At 39.1% G+C, this 24,488-nt stretch overlaps 1 protein-coding gene across 1 annotated transcript in view; it reads left to right on the top strand.

Annotated features, from left to right (window-relative positions):
- The first annotated feature begins 12,233 nt into the window (after window positions 1-12,233).
- The window catches only part of COL4A3 (collagen type IV alpha 3 chain), a 124,752-nt gene continuing 112,497 nt past the window's right edge, over window positions 12,234-24,488 (top strand). The window contains exons 1-2 of the mRNA XM_045560275.1: window positions 12,234-12,375; window positions 12,492-13,111. Of these exons, the coding sequence (XP_045416231.1) occupies window positions 12,234-12,375; window positions 12,492-13,111 (762 nt within the window). The remainder of the gene's footprint in view (window positions 12,376-12,491; window positions 13,112-24,488) is intronic.

Genomic DNA, 24,488 nt, shown 5'->3' with positions numbered 1-24,488 from the left:
CAGAAGATTCTTGTTGACAAGTGAGGTTCTGTGTCCTGGGTCAAAGTCTGTTCATGTCACACATAAATATATCTCTTAAAACACAATATGCATTATAATGTTAAAAGCATTACTTTCATTATTCATAGCAATGGAAATATTTTCTAAAGGAGAACTTCAATGGTTTTTGGACATAATCTTTCTTTAGTGATGGTTAAACTGAATACATATCAATTTTTATCCTTAGAAAAAAAATGCTCCATTCTTTATATATCATGAATATATTTTTGAGAAATGGAAAGATTTTATATACATATAAGCTACAACATATATAACTTGTATAAAATAATTGCTTCATTTTACTAACTGAAATTTTCTTCTGTTTAATTAGTTACTTTTTTCCCTTGAACATCCATGTTAAACCTCCCTCAAGTGCTTTTTTTTTTTACTTTATGAATCTAAGAAAGGAAACTTCTAGTATAAAATATACATTTTTCACATGTACATCAAATACATACAAAAATATTTTTATGTAAAATGGTACCACTGCTATGGAAATATTTTGGCAGTTCCTCAAAAAGTGAACATAGAGTTACTGTATGATCCAACAATTCCACTCCTAGGTATGTGCCCAAAAGTACTGAAAACACATGTTCACACATAAATTTATACTTGAATATTCATGGAAGCATTATTCATAACAGCCAGAAAGTGGAAACAACCCAAATGTCCATAATAGATGAGCACAATGTTGTATAGCCACACAATGGAACATTATTCAGCCACAAAAAGGAACAAAGTGCTAATATTGCTATAACATGGATAAATCTTGAAAACATGATGCCAAGTGAAAACAGCCATCTGTTTTATGATTCCAATGTATATGAAATGTCCAGAGTAGGCAAATTCATAGAGACAGAAAATAGATTAGTGGTTGTCAGGGATTGAAAGAGGAAATAATTGGAAGTTTCTTTTTGGGATGATGGAAATGTTCTAGACTTAGATAGTGGTTACAGTTGCACATTATAAATATACTAAAAAACCACTGAATTGTAAACTTTAAAAGAGTAAAATCATGAATTTTATGTGAATTTTATCTTAATAAAAAAAGAGAAAGAAAATATTTTTAAACCTGACGCAAAGAACTCTTTACCCTGATCAAAGATATCTTTGGCTCAAAGAATTGAAATGAATCATTTAAAAAACTCTGGCTTCTTTTAAAGATTTGTCCCCCTAGAGAGAAGGAAACCATGATTGTTGGATACTACATGCTATTTTACATTTCTGGATTAAATCTGGGTAAATTAATTCAATACTGTATTTATGGGAGACTAGTTTTCCAAGTTAAGTGGTAGAACAACATTCCATGACACAGTTTCAAAATCAAGCAGAAACAGAATCACTTTGAATATCCAGATCTTTATTCCTATCCCTAAACCCTTAATTTTATATATTTTTTAGTTACATTCTAGAAACAAGTCTCAATAAAACAAATTATTGCTTTGGAAGGAAAACACAAATTGGCTAGAAACATTCAAATTGTATTTGATATTGTAAATAAATAGGAAACACAGTTAAAAATGAAAGAAAATCGGAGATAATTGCATTTTAATCCCAAAATAGATACATGACAAAATTGATCTCCACACATATTGTAATAAAGGTTGCACAGAGGAGGATTTTATTCAAACAGAATGTTGCTGTGGTCACTTTCCAGATGGAGAATGCTTGGTTATGGTCCTAACACCTGGGAGTTTCTCAATGCATTTTAATTGGATGGATGGATGGATGGATGGATGGGTGGAGGGGCAGAAGACAGGTGGATGGCTGGACCAATCTGCAGAAACCCAGTTGGTCTCCCATTAGCCAAAGACAGTAAAGGGCACTGTGATCCTGAGAGCAGCTGATGCATTCTCATGACCACACACTTGGTTACAATATAAACTCTGTGACAATAGGAATTTTGTCTTCTTCTATTCACGGATATATTCCCAGTGTCATCATAGTACCTGAAATATAAGTTCTCAATATCTATTTGTTGGGTGAGTGGACTTATAGAAGATACTTTGGGACCTTCTGAATATAAATCAAGCATATTTAATAAAAGATGTAAAGGGAGGATACCTTTGAATATACAAGGAGTGGAAGAAGGGAGAATGAGAGAGGTGGAGAGGGGAATCACAATGGCCTTGGGGGAAGAGGAGAGAAACTGACACTTATGCATTACATACAGGACCCTCTGCTAAGAGTGGACCCACATCAAGGCACTTAATCCTCACCATGATTTAGTAAGGAAAGTATTACTTTCATTGCTCAGGAATATCAAAGTGGATCAGTTTAAGTAATTTGTGCAGGGTCACAGAACTAAAGAGTGGCAGAACCAGGGTTTGTTGGCTTTGGTATGTATTCCTTCTCCCTAGTGACACTCTGGCTTGGCAGCCTGCAGACTTCTCTGCTCTTATTTATACTCCTATAAGAATTTTGAAACTATGCACCTCCTCTCTCTTTTATTTTTACATTAACATCTAAAAAATTTCCTCTTTTCTTTAAATAGTTGTGAAGAATATAAAAACAAAACCGCTACAGCATTATTTTAGATGTATCCAATAGATCATAATGCCACAGCAATCTAATTTTCACCATAATCAGCTTAAAATATATGCACATAAGCTCTTTAACAGGAATTTTACCTCGCTTATTTTTCTTCAAGAATTCATATTTTCATTCCACTCCCCCATATACATCCTAATGCAATATATTTTTATACTTCAAAATCATATATTGATCATTCCATTATACTTCTCTGAAACAAAAATATGTATGTAAATTAATTATTTTTTATTTCCTATGATCATAAGTCTCTAAGGCTTAAATTTTTTTCTCCTGGATCAGCTTTCATTATAATTATTAGAAGTATACAATTCATCAAAAAACAAATATATTCAAATCTTGATAAATAATTATTAAACATTAAAAATAAAATTTTATTGGAAATGTGGTTGTGGGTAAATGAATTTCTGAACAAGTTTATTTAGCCCAAGATCAATAATCCTTCCTACTGAAATGAGACAGTTTCAGCAACAGTCCTATTTCCAGTTTTATTTCCAAAGCTATAGGTTCTAATAAAACTTATTCAACATAAATAAGAAGTTGTAAATGGAAAAAAATTGTTATGCAAATGTTACTTAATTCTTCTAACTTCTCTTGAGTAGTATACTACTATGGTCTGAATGTTTGTGTCCCCCAAAATTCATATGTTGAAACCTAACCTCCAATGTACTGGTATGCGAGGTACAGCATCTGGGAGGTGACTAGGTCATGAGGATTGAGCCCTTAGGAATAGGGTTAGTGTCCTTACAGAAAAGGCCTGTGGGAGCTTATTTGCCTTTCCTTCTACCATACAATAACACAGCAAAAAGGCACCACCTACGAAGCAGAGAATGAGCCCTCACCAGACACCAAATCTGCTGGTGCTATGATCTTAGACTTTCCACCCCCCAGAACCATGATCAATACATTTGTGTTGTTTATAAATCACCCACTCTAAGTTATTTTGTTACAGCAGCCCAAATGAACTAAGGCATATACTAAGAGCAATATAGTAATTAATCATCAAGAATTAATTTGAACGATCTACCAGCTGATAAGTCTTCCTTCAATTGTGATAAAAGCAGAAAGTTGAAAACTCCCTGAGCCAGGGGATGTGGAGCTGGTAGGTAGAGCACTTCCTGGTCACAATGCCAGCACTTGCACTGCCTTTGTCTGGCCCCTCAGACAGTTCTCACACTCTGAGACAAAGCAGGGTGGTAATATGTGGGGTGGACAGGAGCGGGGAGAATGCCTTTCTTTTGAAAAGTAGGAGAAAGACAACTGTGAAAGAGGAGGTGAGAACCTTCACCAAAGACCCATGTTCAGATAGAGCAATTCTGTAAAAGAATATACATGGCAGCAGAGAACCTGGAACTTGATTCCCTTAATTAATTTTCCAACTTGCTTATATATGTCTTGAGAATCTTTGTGTCTCCCAATGGTCAATGTGCCTCAGTTTGAAGACCTCTGTCTTGAATGAACTGTCAAATGCTAAAAACTACTTTGTTCACTGTTTTACCAGAAGCAGGCCTCAGATAACCATGTGCCTTACCGCATGCGTCCATCTAGCCTACAGGCAAGCCACAAAGGGGTTGTAGAGACTTTTATTACTGTTCTCCTGCCTAAGATGCAACTACTACCACACACTTGAGCAGAACCCCCAACTCACTGTCAGCTCCAAATGTTAACAGCAGTGTACACAGTGCTCTGCAGCTCACAAAATGCAGTCACAAGTGTTATCCACAACCATCTATGAGGGTTTTCTTTGTTGCAACCACCTGTGTTAAGAGCCAAAACCTTTTGTTTCAACTGAGCTTCTGACTGCACCAAGCAAAAATACCTGAACACTCAGAACAGCATCCCACTAGCCTATCTTCTCAAAAATTAATGGGCTATCATCATGTGGAAATAGATGAGGCAATGTGTTTCTGTTTAAGTCTATCAGTATTACAAAAAAAAAAATAATAACCAAAATAAGCCAAAGCGCTATGCCACTAAAACATATGCAGAGAACAACAACTGTACATCACCTGCATGGGAAACTTCTGCAGAGGTTCTGTGCCTTTCAAAGGACATGCTTTATTTTGCCCACTGTTATTCTCAGGAAGGAAGTGATCTCTATGGCTGCATCAGAGTGCGGCTTCAGCCCAGCTGCCTTGGGGCACAGCCAGGTTTTCTATCACCTGATCCTATTTCCCCAGCCTCACAGGTAAAGCCACTGACCCAAGAAAGCCCAACCCAGAGCTTGGCCAAGTGACAGAAAATTCTGACTCTGGCCTGGAGAAGGTACAAAGAGAGATTCTGGGTCAATCCTCCAGGAGAGGTGAAATTAGGAAACTGGGAGAGGAGGGAGAGGGAGATGAAGGAAGAAGTATGCATCAAGAGATGCCCTGAGGTAGAGTCCGGAATGAGAAGGCTACAGCAGGCCAAGGCGAAGTGCAAGCCTAAAATTACAGGAAACAGAGGCTCCAAGTAAGCATTAAAAAAGCTGTTATCAAGAGAGGAAAATGCAGAAAGTGAAAGACAGATGGTCTCAGGAAAGGATGAGAGATTAGCTTATTCCTGAGAGCTGCCCCATGACTGCCGCAGTCTTAGAGTCAATCCCTTTACTTGAGCAAACTGACCTGTGCAGCCCCGTTGGACAGAAGGCCCCACCCCTCTCAGCTGGTTCCAAGGCTGTGCCACCCCAAGAAGGAGCTCCCTTTCCTGCTCCACGAGGGAACCTGAACATAAGCACCCTGGGTCTTTCACCTCCACCTTGTTCACTGACCCAAGGAAGGTCACAGGCTCTTCCCCAGCAGCATACATATGTCAGTACTTCCTAGCATGCATGTTCAGCAAGTATCACTTCGTTACCTTCCTTAACTCCCTGGGGCTATTTTTTCCTCACTGCTTTATGAGAATTCCTGGACTTCGATTCCCCTGGGATCCCTTATGAGTCTCTGCTCGATGTTTTCCAAATGCTAGGTTTGGGAACAAGATCGGAGATCTTCCAAATCTTTATCTCTACCACAGGGAATCTGTTTTCTCTGCAACTCAATCTTGAAAATAAATACACCCTGCTGGAGTTCTCCTCAATTGAAGAGGGGGGCAATGGCCAAGACTGGGGACCAGATAAACATGAGACTGGGTACTGGATGCTTCCAGTCACAGAAAGGTATCAGAAGTGTAATGTCTTTTCTCTTCCCAAGTAACTTTAAATCTCTTAGTTCTGTTTAATAATAGTTTTTTGTTCCTTCAGTAAAATAATATCCTGTTAACTCAATGACTACATGTACTTTCCTTTTGACCTTCTGACACTGAGCTATCTGAAGACTCTTTCCAAAGATAAATTGTTTTGATTGAACACCTGTTTGTATATATATTTCTCTTTCCAACATAGAATTCTTAAACATTCAGTTTTTGTAGAGAAATAAACAAACGGCCTCACAGGTCCCAGAAAATGTTCTCAGAAAAAGAATGACATGTCCTATTCACCTTGGCCCATGTGGACACCTCCTTTCAAGGCCTACACTCGACCTGTGAAGAGTTAATTGGACCATTTCCCAGAATACAAGCTAGTTACTTGGTTTGGCTCTTCCTAAAATCCCATTTCTTTGGGTTAATTCTACCTTCAGACTTCCAAAGAGTTCAGGTTGATTTGAGCTCTGTAGCAAAAACACTCAATCACATCCCATATCACAAGGTTTTTAAAGTGGGTCATGAGCCTGTGTGGTCCAGGGACCACTAGAACGTGGCTGGAGCTTCATGTTCTCTGAGAAGCAACAAGGAAATCTTGACAACTACTCAAGAAAATTCTTGAGAACTACTCTGAGTTCCAACTTGACCAGACGGCTGCTGGACTACGGCCAAGCCCACCCTCACCTCTCCTTCCCTCCAGATTCAGTTGAACTGTTGGAAAGGGGGGCAGAGTCCTCAGCTGACACTGGAGTTAAGTTGGCTAATCCGGGGTCAGTTGGACCATATCTCAGCTAACCCACCATTCTGGCAATATAGGCTTTTTAAAATCATTTTTCTTTGCAGTCTCCTCCCAATATCAACAGAGAATTTGACAGCAACCATTATAATGTCACCACTTGGGAACCACATGAAGGTGGTACATGTTCCAAAAATATACAACTGATTTTCAAAAGCAGAGGAGCCCTTTACCTCTAAGTTAAGAAGAATGACATTCTAAATTCAGAATGTTCTCAAGTCTCTTGCCAAAAACACTAATTCCTCGGGTTTCTCTTGGTCTATGGTTTTCCTCCCTGGATAGGGCTGGAGACTCCATATGAATTCTCTGGGCCTTTCAGACCTCCCACAACTGGCTTTGGGGTGGACTCTGGCAGTAACACCTGGCAATTCCTACGGTCAAGGCCTAGCCTCAATTACAATATGAGTCTGGCATTTGCCTTGGATGACTTCTCACCTCTGTTGCCACTCCCCACCCCCCCCCATTAAAAACCATGTGCCTTCCTCCCTTACTACCTTGTGCTCTCATGGTTAGTGGATCAAAGTTGGGCTTTGAAGTTAAAAAGGTTTGTCTTTAGATCTTGATTACTCCAATCATGTATTTGATTAATTATGAAATTAAAAATTACACCTAGCTGTGTAATCCTGAGCAAGTTTGTAATCCCTCTGAGCTCTTGATTTCTCAGTATGTAAAATTAATACCTGAGAAGTGTAAATGAGTCTGATTTAGTCCCTAGGGTAGACTGGCATGTGGGAGCAGCTCGATAAACCTTTCTTTCCTTCCTTCCTAATTTGTGATAGAGACAAAAAGAGCTTACAATATATTGAGAAAGGGCTATAAAAGTGAAAACTGGGGAACACTTAGGCAGACCCCAGGAATAGGGCAAGACTTGATACAGAAAGGAAGGAAGATCTGGGGAAATGAAAAAGAAGGAGCAAGCTATGAATAGTACCTTATAAAGTACCTTTTAAACATCAGGAGAGAGAAATTATTGCAAGGGATGAATCTTCAGTTAGTGCAGAAGAAGAAGGTATACAGAAGGACAATTCTAGGTAGAATCACCAAATTAATGCAAGTTCACTGTAAGAGGACATGAGGAAAAGATTGGCATTGCGTTTTATCAACCAGTAAGCTGGTGGAAATGTGGTGGCTGCTGCTTCTGCTGCTGCTAATGCTGCTTCTTCTCCTTCTTCTTCCTTCTCCTTATCTCCACGTCTTTCTTCCTCCCCTTCCTCTCTTTCCCCCTCCAGTTCTCCTCCTCTTTCTTTCCTTTTTCTTCCTTCTCCTTTTCTTCCTTCTCCATCATCATCAGTATCATCATCCCCATCATAAGGAAAGATACTATTGGCATTTATAAGGGCTACTGATATGCTAAACACTATGCAGAGGACTTTGCACAGATCTTCAATCTTCACTGTAGCCCTGTGAGGTAAGTTACGTGATTATCCTTCTTTCACAAATGAGGTTCACAGTCAGTAAGTGATATTTCCAAGATTCAAACTGCAAAGCCTTCTTTATTAACCACGACACTACACAGCTTCATAATTCATAAAAATTCATGGGTAAATTTCAAGGAATTTATTTCTGAGAAGAACAACTTTAGCCTCCAATACAGGAATAGCACAGAGTCAATTATAAACGCCAATAGTGTGTGGAATGGTTCTGCCACTTTGGAACCCAATAACAGATTCAAGGGTATCCCTCAAACTTGGATTTCAGAGCTATCCCATCCCATAGTGTACTATGGACCATAAAAACACTCTCAGTGTGGACTCTAGACATTGGTAAGTAACTGAGCAAAGCCAAGGGGATGCTCTGTGCCTTCCATGAGGGTCCCATGTGGACAGCATGGCCAAAACAATTTATAGTTGAACCTTTCACAAAAACATAAAGAGTTCCATGAAACTGCAGACATTTTAGCTGGAAAGAAGTCTACATTAAGTTTAGACAATAAAAAAGCAAGTATATGGAAATAAAATAATGTATAGATCTAGTCTATATATGAAAATTATGAGAAAAAATTATAAATTCAAATCATTAAAATTATAATAATGTTTAAAATTTGAAGTGATTCTCTGCTGACTAGGTTGACATTAACCAAAAAGTTTGTTTCTGGTGTCACCTCCATATACCTTTAATACAACAAAAACATCTGTAATTATTATCAAGAAATATGTATCAACCTTTTATTTTGTGCCAACTCTCATGTCAGGCACTGTGAACACCAAAAAAATTTGACTTACCTGAAGTAATTTAACATTAATTTTAAGTAGATTGGGAAAAGTTAAAGATGCATTTTATAATCCCTGGAGTAATCACTAAAAAAAAATGGAAAAAATATAACTAGAAAGCCAGCAAAAAGATTACAATGGAATAATAAAAAAACTGATTCATACAAAAGAAAGCTGGAAAGCAGGAAAAGAACAAAAAAACAGATGAGACAGACAAAAAGTGACAAAATGGCAGATCTAAATGTAGCCATATCAACTACTTTAAATGAAAATATACTGAACACTGCTATTTTTCCATAGGAAAAGGCAAAGATGGTCAGACTGGAGTAAAAAACAAAAAAACGACAAAAGCCAGCTATTTGCTGTCTACAAGATACACATTTTTAATAAGACACAAATAGAATGAAAGTAGAAGGCTGGAAAAAGATATACCACACAGTTAGCGTAAGACAGCTATAATGCCTGTATTAATAGCACATAAAACAGACTTCACGATGGGTAGCGACCTTGGTAATGATTAAACAATTAATATAACAGGAAGGTATACCCATAAATATATTTGTTTAACGACAGAACTTCAAAATATATGAAGCAAAAACTGCAAAACCAAAGGAAAAAATAGACAAATTCTGAAACATAGTTGGGAACTAACACTCCTCTCTTGGTTATTGATAGAACAAAGCATAATATCAGACAAGACGCAGAAGATCTGAACACTATCAACCATATTGATCTGGTTAATACATATTTAGAACATTATACCCAACAACTACAGAATATATATTCTTTTCAAGTGGACATGGACTATTCACCGAGACAGACCATATGCTGGAGTATAAAACAAGTTTCAACAGATCTCAAAAGACTGAAATGTTGCACAGAATTAAATTAGAACTCAGTGATAAGCCATCTAGGAAAGTCCCAAATATTTGGAAATTAAACAAGACATTTCCAAATAATCCACAGGTCAAAGAAGAATTTGGAAACTAGTTTGAGCTGAATGATTACAAAAATATAACATATCAAAATTTATGGGATGTAATTTACACAGCACAGAAAAAAAACTTACAGGCATAAATGTTCACCTTAGAAAAGAAAAAAATCTAAAATCAATGATCTGAGCTTCTATCTTAGAAAACTAGGAAAAGAAAAACAAATTAAACTTTAAGCAAGAGGAAGGAAATAATAAAAGTTAAAAAGGAAATCAATGCAGGAGAAGGCATTCAAACATTAGAGAAAAATCAGTGAAACCCAAAGGTGGTTGTTTGGTTCTTTATGACAAGTTGGGAATGTCAGAAATGACAAAGGGAATTTAAAAAAATATCTATATTTTGTTCAAAACACCTGGATGGTATCAAAGTAAAAAATAGAGATCTCTGTGTCCTCTGCATGTACAAAAAGAATCATCCTCCTTTCCTTTTGCTTTTTCACATTTAAAGAACCAACTGTGAAAAAAAATCATCTCTCTTGATCTCAATAGTTTCCTAAAAATCAAGAATTTGGGTCAATTAACACCACCTGGTGAGCATACCAAACGTTGTACTAAAGAAGAGGGTGATGGTGCGGTGGGCAGGTAGGAAATGGGTAGTTAAATCCGACTTTTAGATAAGCTCCTTCTCAAAATCTCAGGTGTGCCTGACTCACCTAGAGATCTTGGTAAATGCAGGCTCTGATTCAGTGAGTCCAGAGTGGGGCCTGAGATTTTGCATTTCTAACAAGGTCCCCAGGAGCCAAAGCTGCTGGTCCCAAGGGATACCTAGGCAAGGTTCTAGAAGCCTTGGAAGTGTATTAACCTCAAGGGAGCTCATGGGCTGTGCTTGCCTCTTGCCCCATTAGTACAGAGCACAGAAGAGCATCTCTACCTTGTGCCACCATTTCTTACCAGCACAATCTATTTTCCTTTGTACAATAGAAGAATCAAATTCCAATATGTGATAGTTACATGAAGACCCTAAACAAAAGTTTTTTGATGAATTGCTAGATTCCTACAACTCCCTGAAGTGGGTACCATGATTATTTCTATTTTACAAGAGGGAAGACTCCAGCCAAGAGAGGTTAGGTCACACTAGTAAGTATGGAAATAATTCCAAAATCCAGAGTCTACTCTAGAGACCAAGTTCTCAACTGTTGCTTCTTCCTTACTGTCTTTACATCACAAGTTTCTTTCCTGCTCCGTCACTGCATCAGAAATGACTTGCAGTTGACTGCTGCCTCCTATTTCCAAGTTGATAAAGCCAAGCCTGGTCTTCCATTAAACTAATTGGGTTCAGGAAAAGGCAACTAAAATTCAAATTGGGAAATCTCCTGAAATTCAGCAAAGAGAAGGAGCATTTAACATTAGCATTGAGATTTTTTTGTTTTTACTTTTTTTTAAGGAAGTAATTTCAGTTCATGAAAGATTATCATATGCCTCTCAGTACTCTCCGATACTGTCACTTCATCAACAAAGTACCTGCTATTTTATTCTGCAAGGATGGCAGAAGGTTCCATAAGAACCTTTCCAACCAACGGGGAGAAGCTACTAAACAGTACATTGTAACATCTGTGGTCTGAGCACAAATTCCACAGTGTCCTTAACTCTTAATAAAGAGTTTAATGTACGTCCTTTTTATTATTCTACTAGGAGGAGACCCTAATTCAATGCAGCTAACCAAAATGTGCATGAAAACAGTAGCTCACAAACTTGATTGCACAGGGGAATCACCTGGGAACTTAAACACAGTGATGCCTGACTCCCACTGCTAGAGAGTTTGATATAATTGGCTTGGGATGGTCTTGAGAGCAGATTTTTTAGATGCTGCTAAAGAGATTCTAATGCACAGCCACAGTTGAAAATCATTGGCATAAAAGATAGAACGATGACTGTAAAATTCACTCTACAGTCAGAAAAAAAAAAGGGTGAGAAGGTATATCTTCATTCATAGTTAGAGTTTTGCTACCTACATAGCTACAAAGGTCTAAGATACCAATAGACCCCATTCTAACTGCAAGCAAAGGGGTTCCCCATAATCGTTGACCAACTGCATAGTTTATACTTGGTGTTTAATAAATAACCAATTATCCCTGATAGGAACAACATTGCTCCAAAGCAAGGGTTTTTAACCCAGGGCTGGAATTCAAGTGATCCGTGAATTTGGATTGGATGGGGGGAAAAAAAAAATCACACCTTTATATTTACTAATATTTCACAAAAATTCCGCGTGTCCTTCAGTTATGAGTAGAGGCAACAAGCCACAGTTCTTGAGAGTTTGCACCCACCGGTATTTCCATGTCACATTTTAATTTGGGCAGTTATCTTTAAATCCCATCTGCAGCCATCACTACTCTGATATTACAGTTATTTAATAGACCTGCTGTTAGATTTAGCAACAATGATGACGCACGTATGTTAGAACTTTGATAACTGTATTCCAGTAAAACTGATTCTGATTTAATTGTATTTTATGCATTTAACAATATTACTCCGAGAAGGGGTCTAAATGCCACACCTAGCCAAAGCAGTCCGTGGCACGAGAAAAGGCAAGAGCCGGCTGGAAGACGGCCCTGACACTCCAGAGCTGCGTATCTGCCCCCAAGGCCACCGCAGGAAGAGCGCTCTCCTTGGGGAGACACCTGCCCGGAGTCGGTCTTGTTTCCCCCGCGTTTCCGCAGATAAGATTTAGCCTGAGAATCCAGTTCGACTCGGCGGAGAAAGGGCTTGCTTTCTCCTCAGCTGCCTCCTGCTCTTGGCATTTCAGAGTGCCCAGGCTGCCAGGCCGGTAACTCGAGCCTCCAAATTAATGAAAACACAGCGCCCAGTTCAAACCCAGGCGCACAAACTCGGGAGCCGGAGGAGCTCTTCTCCGGTGGCCCCCGAGTCACAGCTCCCGGCCCGGCCGCCGCCCCTGAACACCGCGCCTCCTCCACCGCGCCCTCCCAGGCAGGGGTCCCGGGCCCCCAGCCTGCGGGCGCCTTACCTCGGCGGGACACCTCAGCCTGGCCCAGATCCACCCGCGCCCCGCCGCCTCCTCGCCGCGCTCTCACGGCCTCGCCCGCGACGGCAGGTCCGCGGCGCGGAGGCGAAAGGAAGAGCCCCCAGAGCGCAAGAGGGGCCTCGCGCACGCGGACGCCCGCGCGCCTCCCGCTTAATGCGGGCAGGGCCGCTGGCCACTCCCTCCCTCCGTGCGGCCACCTCCCCTCAGCCGCCCCCAAGAGCCCCCACCTCCGACTTGCACGCCTCTACCCCACCTGCGTCCCGGGACCTCGGGAGCTTCACCTTCTTCGCCGCTCACCCTGGATTCGCGCCCACCTGCCCCGCAGGAACCCAGCCCTTTCTCGCCTCCCGGGCACGCCGCCCGGGTCGAAGGGACACTGCCTGGTAAGTCGGGAGGGAGGGGGTACGAGGGCGGGACCTGAGGCACGTCTTCCCTCCCTTGGAGCCGCAACCAAAAGCCTGGGTGGGGAGGGACGGACCGCGCAGCCGAGCCCTTCAAAACCCGCCCTGGCCGGCTGGCGAGGCGAGCTCCACAGCCGGAGCTCCCCAGCCCGCGCTGCGCACGGGACGCGGTGGCCTGAGAGCCTGCGGGTCCTGGGACACGCCGGGGCTCCGAGCGGGCGCCCACCATGCGCCCCGGCGCGACGCGCGGGCCGCGGGTGCTCCTGCTGCCGCTCCTGCTGGTGCTCCTGGCGGCGGCGCCCGCGGCCGGCAAGGTGAGTGCCGGCTGCGCGACCCCCGCCCCGCGCTCTGACCCCCCACACCCCCGCCCAACCACCAGCGCGCTGTCCGTGAGCCGCTGCCCGGCCAGTGGCGTGGCTGAGGGCCCCACGCAGGTCCCGGGACCGGCAGCGTGCGACAGGCAGCAAGCGGGATGCCGAGGAACAGGTGGAATGCGCGGGGCTGGAGGAGTAGGCGAGGAGGGGGCTTGCCCGGTTCCCTAGGAATCAGGGATGGGGGGAAAGGCCTTCAAAGGTCAGTAAATAAATAAATGGATACACAGATAATCCCATACGTGAGAACACCGGATGTGGAGATGCGCGATGTCACGTTGGTGAATCAGAGCCAGCAGCTGGGGCTGGCTGAGAGCCGCGAGTCTGAGGCTTCCCAGTTAGGACCCCGCACTCCGCCCTCCCCTCTCTGGGGCTCAGTTTCCACCTTGTCAAAACTGGTCCTTCGGCGTTCCATTGCTATTGTTGGGGAAAGCAAATGCTATCGCTGAAAAATTAGGAGCACCTCGGAAATAGAACTCAGGTTAGGAGAAATTAAGCAATCTGTCACTTTGTTTTGATTTTGACTTGGAATTTTAGTGATCCTGGCTTCATTTAAATCCACCCCATATTTCTTATTCTTTGCCGTTAAAGATGAGTGTCCTGGAAACTATCCGGCCTCCTAGAGTTGACTGACTTGATTTTAACTTGTGAAAGTGAAATTTAACTTTTCAGATGCTTTGTGTTATTTTTACACTTAAAAAATGAAGTTGGGTGATAACAGGGTGTATACAGTATGTTTCATTTCCAAGGATGAGCAGATGTTTTATAAATTTTATGACTGAGACTATGGTTGGAAATTAATAGTCACAGAAATACGTGTTACATGAAAACAGTTTTAGAACCTATGGTCACATATAATTCAGGTTTTTTTTCTATTTTATTTAAACTTTAAATGAAGACATTGTAGATGAAACTAAAGCCCTCATTGACTATCTCCAAACTTCTCACCACTTCCCTGTCTTCCACGAGGTATCCCTTCTCACCACTTTGATGTTTTTCCAGATATTTTCCATGCATTTACATACACATATATGGATCACAAACTTACAGGTCTTTGTTTGTGTTTTTTAACATGATTGATACCATGCTCTATACCATATCGTTTTGCAACCTACAGATCTGCCCACGTCAGTATTTCAGATCTACCTCTTTTTCTTTTTGCTCTCTCACATACTTTTTTACAAAATGCTAAAGTTAATGGAACCATTCCCCTATCAATTTACATTTAGGTTATTTTGTGTTTAACATTCTGAAGAATTTTTGTAATCTGTGTAATCTCTTCATGTAGCTTGTTCTAACAAAAATGTACTTACCAGCTCAGGTAGCTAAATACTTCTGGGCATGATGGATAAAACTCATCAAATCAGTATGGATTATTTACTAGTTTTAACCAGGAACAAATAAATTCAAAAAAGCAACAATCCTAAAGGGAGTATATATTGTGCAAAGGCCTGGGGAAGAGTTTCAGTGCAGGCTTTGCACATCTCCTGGACTCAGAAGAAGAATGAGATTGGGAAGGGGTAGGGAAACAGTACTTGTGTAATGATCAGCCTAAAAAAAGTGACACTCTGTGACTGTGCAACCTCTAATTATACCATTTTCAATTCTATTCTTTTATTCCCTTATTATTTTTACATATAAGTTTTTATGTTTTGACTTTGGCCAAATCTTGGTGACTTGCTGATACTACAACTAATCCACTTGTATGGTTTTTCTCATTGCTTGAAATAAGTCTTTGTTTAAAGTTTTCAAGATTATCATTTTCATTGTACCTGTTGGATTAGACAGAAAACATGCCATTAAAATTATGAAATGTGCCTTCATCTTATACAGAAGAGGAATCGCATGTTAACTGATAATTGGGTGACATGTGCCAACATGGCTCCCTTCCCAGAGAAACTCTGATATTGGGCAAGGCAGTTGACCACTCTGAGTCTCTGTTTTCTCATCTGTAAAATGACAAAGTTGAAACTCCTATGGAGCCAGCAGATGAAGTGATGAGTGAGGCAATGGGGTAGGGACAATGTTTACACCCAACCAGTTGCCGGCATTCTAGACTTCAGGCCCAATCATGCCAGAATCACTTCAGGAGAGACATTGGGAATCCAGTTTTCATTAGAAACTTCTCGAATTCTAAATATTAGCCACTAAGTGAAAACTTTATAAAAGACATAGTATGGACCAAACAATTATAAAATGAGAGCTAAATTTAACCTCTGAGCCATTATAGTCACCATCTTTGTGCTATACCAGTTAAGGACATGTTTTGCTCTAAATTTCTCCAGTTTTACTTTAGCATTTGTCAAAACAGGGAGATAGCAGTGGTGCTGACCCTACATGCCAAGTTTAGACAGGGTGGAACTGTCCGCCCACATAGTGTGTACGGAAGCACCCAGAGTGAAATACCTCTGCTGCTTCCAGCAGGGCTCCAGTTCCAAGCAGGCTCAGGCTGCTGAGCAAATTCCCTGCATCCAGCTCAACCACTTGAGACTGGGAGAGACTGCTCTTGCCTCAGGCACTAGATCTGGCCCAGTAGGTGTAGAATGCCCCCTCTTTGATTTCTGGATAAGGTGAGGTTCACGAATTAAGATATCATGGTTTATGCTTCCTGTTTTTGCCTTAAAATTCCAGGCAGGGCAGAGATCTGAAAAGCAAATATGAACAGCTGAAAAACAGCTGCATTTAGAGAAGGATGATTTCTCACCGGATTTCATTTTTAAATTTTAAAAAAATTCAGTGGAATTAGAAAACATTTCAAACAAACAAAAAGTAATTGAGACACCAATTTATCTATCCGAGATTAAGCAAATGTTGATAAGCTTTGACTTGTTGACTCTCATATTTCTTCCTTTGGGAAAAAAATATATGAATAGAGGAAGTCATACACACATTCTTTACTCCTTCCTCCATCCCAAAAAGTTTATGTGTATCATTCCCCTGCACAGTTTTGCATTTATCCTCTGGGTGTGTGTAGCTTTCATAAAAAATAAATATTATTGCTTTGTAGTTTTTCAAGTGTAATAAATAGTTTCACATTACATGTATCTATTGGAGCTCACTTTTTATCACCCAATATTGTTTTTAGATTTTATCCATGTTGGTACATATAGATGTGATTTATTTGTAGTAACAGTTTCTGCATAATATCCAGTTATATAAATAAAGCATGTTTTTTCCCTCCCCCTAAACAGATTTTGTCTTCACATTTTCATTTTACAAAGTTGCAATGCATGTCTTTGTACATGTACCATTGTGACAATTAGAATTTGAATTCCTAGGTATTTCATAGAGAAAATATATTTTAAATTTATATATGAATTGTCAAACTGATCTCCAAAAGGGTTGCACCAACAATGTACCAGGATACCTGTTTCCCCATTTCTTTGGCAAAACTTGGCCTGTTTAGATATTAATGGGTATAAAGTGAGATCTATTTTGACTAATGAGTATGTAAACCTTTTTATATTTTAATTGGCCATTTGTATTTCCCTCAGTGTGAATTGCATGTACAACTTTCTACCTATTTATCTATTGTGAACTTTGCCTTTTTGTTGCAAATTAATTAGAAGTTACTTATATATCTGGATACCAATCTTTTGTCACTTAAATGTATAGCAAATCTTTTATTCCAACTTTTGGGTTATCTTTTCATTTAGTTACTGGTACCTTAATTATAATATTTTTTCACTATAATCTCAAACATCTGTTGTTGCTTTTTTTTTTACATTTTGTCTTTTGCAGCTTGTCAAAGAAATCCTATCTTTTCCTGAGATTATAAAAATGTTCTCCTACATTTAAAGAAAAAAGTTTTACAGTTTAAATCTTTTACATTTAGATATCTTAATCCTGGAATTGTTTTCTACCTATTCGTTCTGATTTTATCTTTTTCTATATAGAGTTTCCCATCATGATTTATTAAATAGTACATTCTTTCTCTCAATGTTTTGCAGTGTTTTATCTGCAAAGATGTATCCCAACCACTCATTCACATGCAGGTCTATTTGTAAGATTTCTATTCCATTAATCCAATTTTTTTTGTCTCTACGCCAATGCCACACTGTTTTTGATCACTGTATTTACAGTAAAACTATGTCTGGTGGGACAAGTACCAGATAGAACAGTTATCTCTATTGTTATTATTCTTTGCAGTTGTCACTGGTATTCTTTCCTTTTTGCTCCTCTGGCTGAATTTTTAGCATCTGTTGGTCAAAAGTTCACTAAAAATTCTTGTGGGATGGTGATTGGTATTGCATTGAACTTATAAGTTAGCTGCTTATTTTTGGTGCATAAATACATACATGGTGAATAGAAATGCTATTGATGTTTAATTTTTGATCTTGGGTCAAGCAATCTTATTGAATTTTCTTATTATTTCTAACAGATGGTAGATACTCTTAGATATTCTATGTGGCCAGTCATATTGTCAGTGAATCATTTTTCTTTCTTTCTAATCTTCTTTTATTTCCTTGTATTACTGTACTGACCAGCACTTCTACTGCAAATAAAAGCCATAATAACGTACAAATGTATCTCATTTTTGAAGTTAAAGGGAATCCTTCCAACATTTTATTAAGTTTGATTTTTTTCTGTAGGGTTTTAATAGATTCTTCTTATCAGGTTAAGGAGTTTCCTTCTCTTCTTGATATTGCTTTTTTTGCTCTATTTATTGAGTAGATATTAGTGTTATCCTTTATTTTGTCTGCATCTGTTTTAAGAAAATCATATATTCTTAAGTCAGTGAATGTAGTAAATTAATATATTTTTAAAATATTTATCATCTTTGTATTGCTGTAGGATGAATTCTAGTCATAATGTCTCTTCTTAAAACATGTTCTATTGTTAACTATGGCACAAATATGGAAAAGAACATTAACAAATGGAGGGTTTAATGTAAATACCATGTAAATACCATTCAGGTCAAGGGACAGAGCATTGCCAGCATCCATAAGTCACCCTTGCATCAGCCTCAGACACAACCCTCTTTCTCTTCCCCAAAAGAAACTAGAATCTAACTTCTAGTAATCACTTCCTTACTTTTCTTTATGCTTTTATCATCTAAATGTTTATTCCAAGTGCTATATTTTGGTTTTCCCTGTTCTGAGCTTTATATATGTAGAGTCACATATTTTGAGATAATGTATGTAAACTTCTAGTGCCATGCTCAGGGTGTAAGTGTAGCTAACATAGGAGATGGGCACCTGTGGAAGTCTACCTAAAACATACATATCATGCCCATAGGTTTGCCAACACCTCTAAATAGGAAATTTGAGATCTTAAATAACTGATGTGTATGATGGAGAAAAATCCACATGTGCAATGTTTTCTAGAATAAATTCGCTGGCATCTGTCTTAGACAGCTTGGGCTGCTATAGCAAAATACCACAGATTGAGTAGCTTACACGACCATTTATTTCTCACAATTCTGGAGGCTGGGAAGTCTAAGATCAGGGTGCCAACAGGGTCAGGTGCTGGCGAGGGCCCTCCTTCTGACTTGCAGACTGACGACTTCTTGTAGCAGCCTCATATGGTAGAAAGAGAGAGCTAACTCTCTGGTCTCTGCTTATAAGGGAACTAATGCCATCATGAAGAGATCACCCTCATCCTCATCTAAGGTGCCACCTCTAATTACCCCCAAAGGCCCCACCTCCAAATACCATCACATTAGAGGTTAGGGCTTCAACATAAAAGTTTGGGGGCACACAAACGTTTAGTCCATAACATTCTTCCCCTTGTCTCAAGGTTTATCAGAAACAGAAAGAAGACCTTGAAGGCCTTTGACCAAAAAAAATGAGTTAGAGCAAAGTTACCAAATGAAGCAGGTGAAGAAGCTTGGAGGATAAACTTAACCTTCTGTGACAATTAGTTTATAACTTTAGTTATAATATAGTTTTAACATAGTTTCTATAATAAAAATCCTTAAGTGTTATATATCAGTAGGAATGAGGAACTATTAATAAAAACCTCTTAGTATAACAGAAAAGTCTTTGCTTTTCTTAGCAAAAAAAAGTTAGAAGCTTCATGTTCTGGTGACCAAGTATAAATCTGGTAAGAAAACATCTTCCTCCAGGTTCCATGTTGACCTCCCAAGATGTAGCCATTGGCTCTTGTCTTCTCAAAGCACCCTTGTTGATCTTGCCGTGCATCCGGGAGCTCCTCATGGAACTGCTAAGTAAGGCTGCTGGCTTCAGGTCCCTTTTCTAGCCAAGACTGAATTACATCATATTGGCTCTGTAGTATTCTTCTTCACACATTTTTAAAACTTCAGATAAATCAATTATCTGTGTCCATACCATGCAATCAAAATATAATGTGAGCAGTAACTACAAACCTCATATGTTGTTTTAAATTTTTTAGTAGCTGCATTTAAAAAAACAGATGAAACTAATGTTAAATCTTATTTATACAAACACATGCATAATATTGTTTCAACATGTAATCACTATTGAAAATATGAATGAGATATTTTACAATGTTTTTTTCATATTACTTCTGCAAGACCTGGTGTGTGTTTTGTACTTTGAGAACACCTCAATTTGGACAAGACACATTTTCAAGTGTCTACAGCCACCTGTGGCCATTGTCCTGGACAGCACAGGTCTATGTAAATGGCATTGAGATGAGAAAGGGTGATACACCCCAGAGGTCATATCTGTGCATGGAACAATTATTTGCCATTAAGAATAAAATCTTGTCAAAATGACAAACTTTAATTCAATACAATAAATCAGATGAGTTGTGCCTAAATATCTGTGCAACTTTTTCTTCAGAAAACTAAGATAGTCAGCCTTGGCTGCAGTGTTTAAAGCTACCCAAATTTTCTTTGTAATTTGACCCTGTATTGACTCTATTATCAGAATATGGGTAAAGTTATGCACATGAAGGATTTAAGACACATCGCAAAAACAGCAAACAATTGGAAAAAGGAATGGGGACAAGGGAAAATACATGGAAAATCAGTTCACACCTTGCCTTTCATCTTGAACTGTAAACCAAATAATCAGTAGAATCCAGCCAGGTAACAGGGTTAGTGTTACCTTGGCCAAGTCATTTCCAAGAAGGTCTCTATTTTTCTTATCTGAAAATGATGGCAATATATCTATAGCAGATAAAGTGCTTGATACAGTGCCTGGTACAAAGTAAATATCCAGCTTCTATATTCTAGCATTATTATGTTATTATCATTATTAAAAGCCAGAAGCTAGGACAGAAGACATAGGCACTGGGCTAGGTGCTGGGAGTTCATTGGTAAGTGAAACAATCTGAATGCCCAGCCATGATGGAGCTGGGAGACAAAACAGCCCTGTAAACAGACAAATGTGTAAGTGCAGACCATGGTGCTGCTAGGAGAGGACAGGGTGTGGCTACAGAGAAGGAGATGTTCTAACAGCAGATAGAGGTATTCGGGAAACCTCTCTGAAAATAGGCACGTAGCTAAGGCAGGACATGGAGACAGCCTTGGGGAGCATGAGGGATGTGGTCCAGGCCAGGGCCTCTCAAAGGTGGGGGGAGGCAAGACACTTCCCATTTTATCACTCCTGGGTTGTCAAGGAATAAAACCAGTCCCTGTTGATTGATTCAGGGCAATGAATCTGGGAATCATTTATATAAACAGAGAAGGGTACACACAGCCCATTTCTAATGCTCTATACATACAATATCAGACCATCAAAAATATTTCTACATGTCATGCTTGGTATTGTATGTGTGTGGTATATGTATACAATTATGAATTTGCACATACATTTATTTAAAGAATATTACATATTCTCAGCATTTGGGTACTAGTTATTGCAGTGAGATAATGGTTTAAAAATATATAATCTCAGAGCTATTTGAAATAGCCATATAAAAATATTTTATTTTTCTGGCAGTAGTTTTGGGGTAAGTTAGGAATTTTCCATTTTTAACTTTTAAAATTCATGTTTGTTAATTAGATTGTCTCTCCAAGTTGGTTTCTTAGAGAAGTGATCTCCATGTTTAAAAATGAGTTCGAGTGTATTTAGAAACATTAGAAGATTTGTCATTATGTAGACAAAACAGTCAGGTCACTGGATTTTTTTCCCACCAGGATATTTTTGTTGTTACATGAACTTCTCAAGGAAAAAGTTCCACAAGTGGGAAATTGAGAAATCTCCCTTCATATCAAATGACAAAGTATATCTGGACAGACCCAAGACAACAAGGCAAGATATTTATTTTCTTTGCTTAACCAAGATGATAGGATAGTTTTATTCCAGTTGTTTATGTATGATATTAGAAAAGCTGATGAGTTTGCATGCTGGCTTTTAAAAATAGTTGTTTGTGTTGTGCAAAATTTTGAAAATGTTTAAAAGCGCAAAAAGAAATATAAAAATTTAAATTAATTATAGTCCTATTGCCCAAAGATGATTACTGTTAATATTTTGATCTTTTCCCTTCCAGACTTTTTTTTTCACTCTGCTTTTTTTGCTTAACAATAGACTAGTAAAAATGTTTGTGTCATTCATTATTCTAAATATAATTTTTAAATGTCTACAAAGGACTTTTTTGCAGGTTGGTACCATAACTTATTTAATGACCTCCTATTGAATATTTTGGTCATTTCCAATTATGTATTTAGAAATACAGTAGTTCCCCCCTTCTCTGCTGTTTTGCTCTCTGAGGTTTCAGTTATCTGCAGTCAGTGGGTCTGAAAATATTCCATGGAAAATTCCGGAAATAAACCATTCATAAATTTTTAATTGCATGCTGTTCTGGGTAGCATGATGAATCTCGTGCCATCCTGCTCTGTCCTGCCAGGGATGTGAACAATCCCTTTGTTCAGCAGATCCACATTCTCTATGGTCCCCACCCATGAGTCACTTAGTAGCTATCAGGTTATCAGATTGAATGGTGTGGTATCGCAGTGCTTGTGTTCAAATAGCCCTTATTTTACTTAATAATGGTCCTAAAGTGCAAGAGTTGTAACATTGGCAATTTGGATGTGCCAAAGAGAAGCTGTAATGTGCTTCTTTTAAATGAAAAGGTGAAAGTTTTTAACTTAGTAAGGAAAGAAAAAAAAAATCATACGCTGAGTTTGCTAAGATCTATGTAAGAACAAATCTTCTACCGGTGAAATTGTGAAGAAGGGAAGAGAAATTTGTGCATAGTATACACAGTGTTCAGTACTATCCAAGGTTTTAGACATCGACTGGGAGCCTTGGAACATATCCCTCTTGAATAAGGGAGGACTAGTGTAATGCTAAAATGGAACTCTTTGAAGATAAATGTTTACTAAAATCACATTTTTTAACGATTATCTATGCAGAAGACTTTTTACTAAATGTCTGATTTTGTGCATTTCTGAGAGTTAGACCGCAAAGTATTATCATTCTTGATATACAGAGGAGAGTCTGATCCAAGGGTATTCATCAAGTTAGTAGAGGAAGTGGGCTTAAAATTGGGAGTTTGGGTTATTTAGGGATATTTGGTAGGGCTCTTTCCAACCCAAAACTTCTCACATAATTGAAAAGGACTTTCAGATGCCACTATATTTATCACTTAAGTAATATCTGAGATAAGATCAATTTTTAAAATGCTTTGGTTATCAAAGATGAAAGACTTCTAACACTCTTAATCCTTTTACAATCAAAATCACCGATGAATTACTTTTGTTTACTGAAATATTATTGGTCTCTGCAATCTAGAAATAGTTTAACCTATTTCCATGTTGCTTGCCCTACTCAACTCCTTGAAGACAGACAATTGTCATGTCTCATCCATCCTTGTGGTTCCAACTCTCAGCATCACATTTGGTATTGCTGGTGCTCAATGAATGTTTGTAGAATTAGACCAACATTTTATTAAACACTAAAACTAAAAAGCCAATAAAGAATTCGTGGTTTCTTTAATCCTTTGGCATAAGAAGAAAACATATTTTTGGGTAAAATATTGAATGCTTCACTCATTAATTCAACAATTCAACACATACTTTTCCACTTCTTACTAGGTAATGGTACAGTGGTACACTCTGGAAACAAAGGGAGTTAAAACCAGTGTGGTCCCTTCTGTCTTCATGGAGTATGTAACCAAATAAGGGGCTGAGATAAGTACACAGACAATAACAATAACTGTATACAGGGTAAATTTGGAAGCAAACTTTAAGTTGAGAAGGAGGAATAAATATTGGCAAATCTACAGAACAGTGAACTTGTAGGCACTATATTAAGCAAAAATATAAGTGCAGTAGAGCCAGAAAGTAGTAGAATTTCAGTGGCTTAAAAACATAGTTTATCTTCAAAGCAAAAGTATTTAAAAATATTGGCAAGGAGTTCAGAAAGCCACAAGCAGGGTTCCTGGGCAGTGCTTTTACCTTCTTCTAGCTCATGCCCCAGTTCCAGCCCTTGTCTGTGATTAGTTAGCTGTGCTTCAGAGGTCACACACGTGGACTGGATTCTCATTTTGCCATCTTAGGCAAAAGCAGATTTGCAATCCCTTCCAAAAAGCAATAAAAACTGAGAACAATGACATATCTGAAATCTCATGAGATAAGGTTTCTACTGATTGAAAGCCAGACTGTGTGTCCCGCAGGTGCCAACACTCTCTAATTGCTGCAGGAAAGGCAGAAGACCAAGAGGTGGGTTTATTGAGTACTGTCTGTGCCTGGGTCTGTGCCCACCGAACTGTTCCGGTTCCTACTCACTGTGACCTGCTCAGCCCTTTCAGAGATGGAACATTCAGAGCCCATGTGACCTGAATGAGCAGCATCCCCAGACCCGACGAGGGCAGTCATGCAGGCAAGGACATCTGGGGCACCCTGTGATCCAAGAGGGGCAGTGTCCAGCCGCAGTAAGAGCCCTTCATCATGGGCCGGAAGAAAGACACTGTTGTGACAGTTTGGGGCAAGTCACTAAAATTCCAAGGCCACTCAAATTCAAATTCATATCCTCAGTCACGAAATGTGGCAGATAAAATCTTGCCCTTCTGTCTCCTGAAATAATACAATTGCACATTTTGCACACGGTCAAGCA

The sequence above is a fragment of the Lemur catta genome, chromosome 8 (genome assembly GCF_020740605.2).
Source record: "Lemur catta isolate mLemCat1 chromosome 8, mLemCat1.pri, whole genome shotgun sequence".
Taxonomy (NCBI): domain Eukaryota; kingdom Metazoa; phylum Chordata; class Mammalia; order Primates; family Lemuridae; genus Lemur; species Lemur catta.
This window is presented reverse-complemented; position numbering and strand designations above follow the sequence as displayed.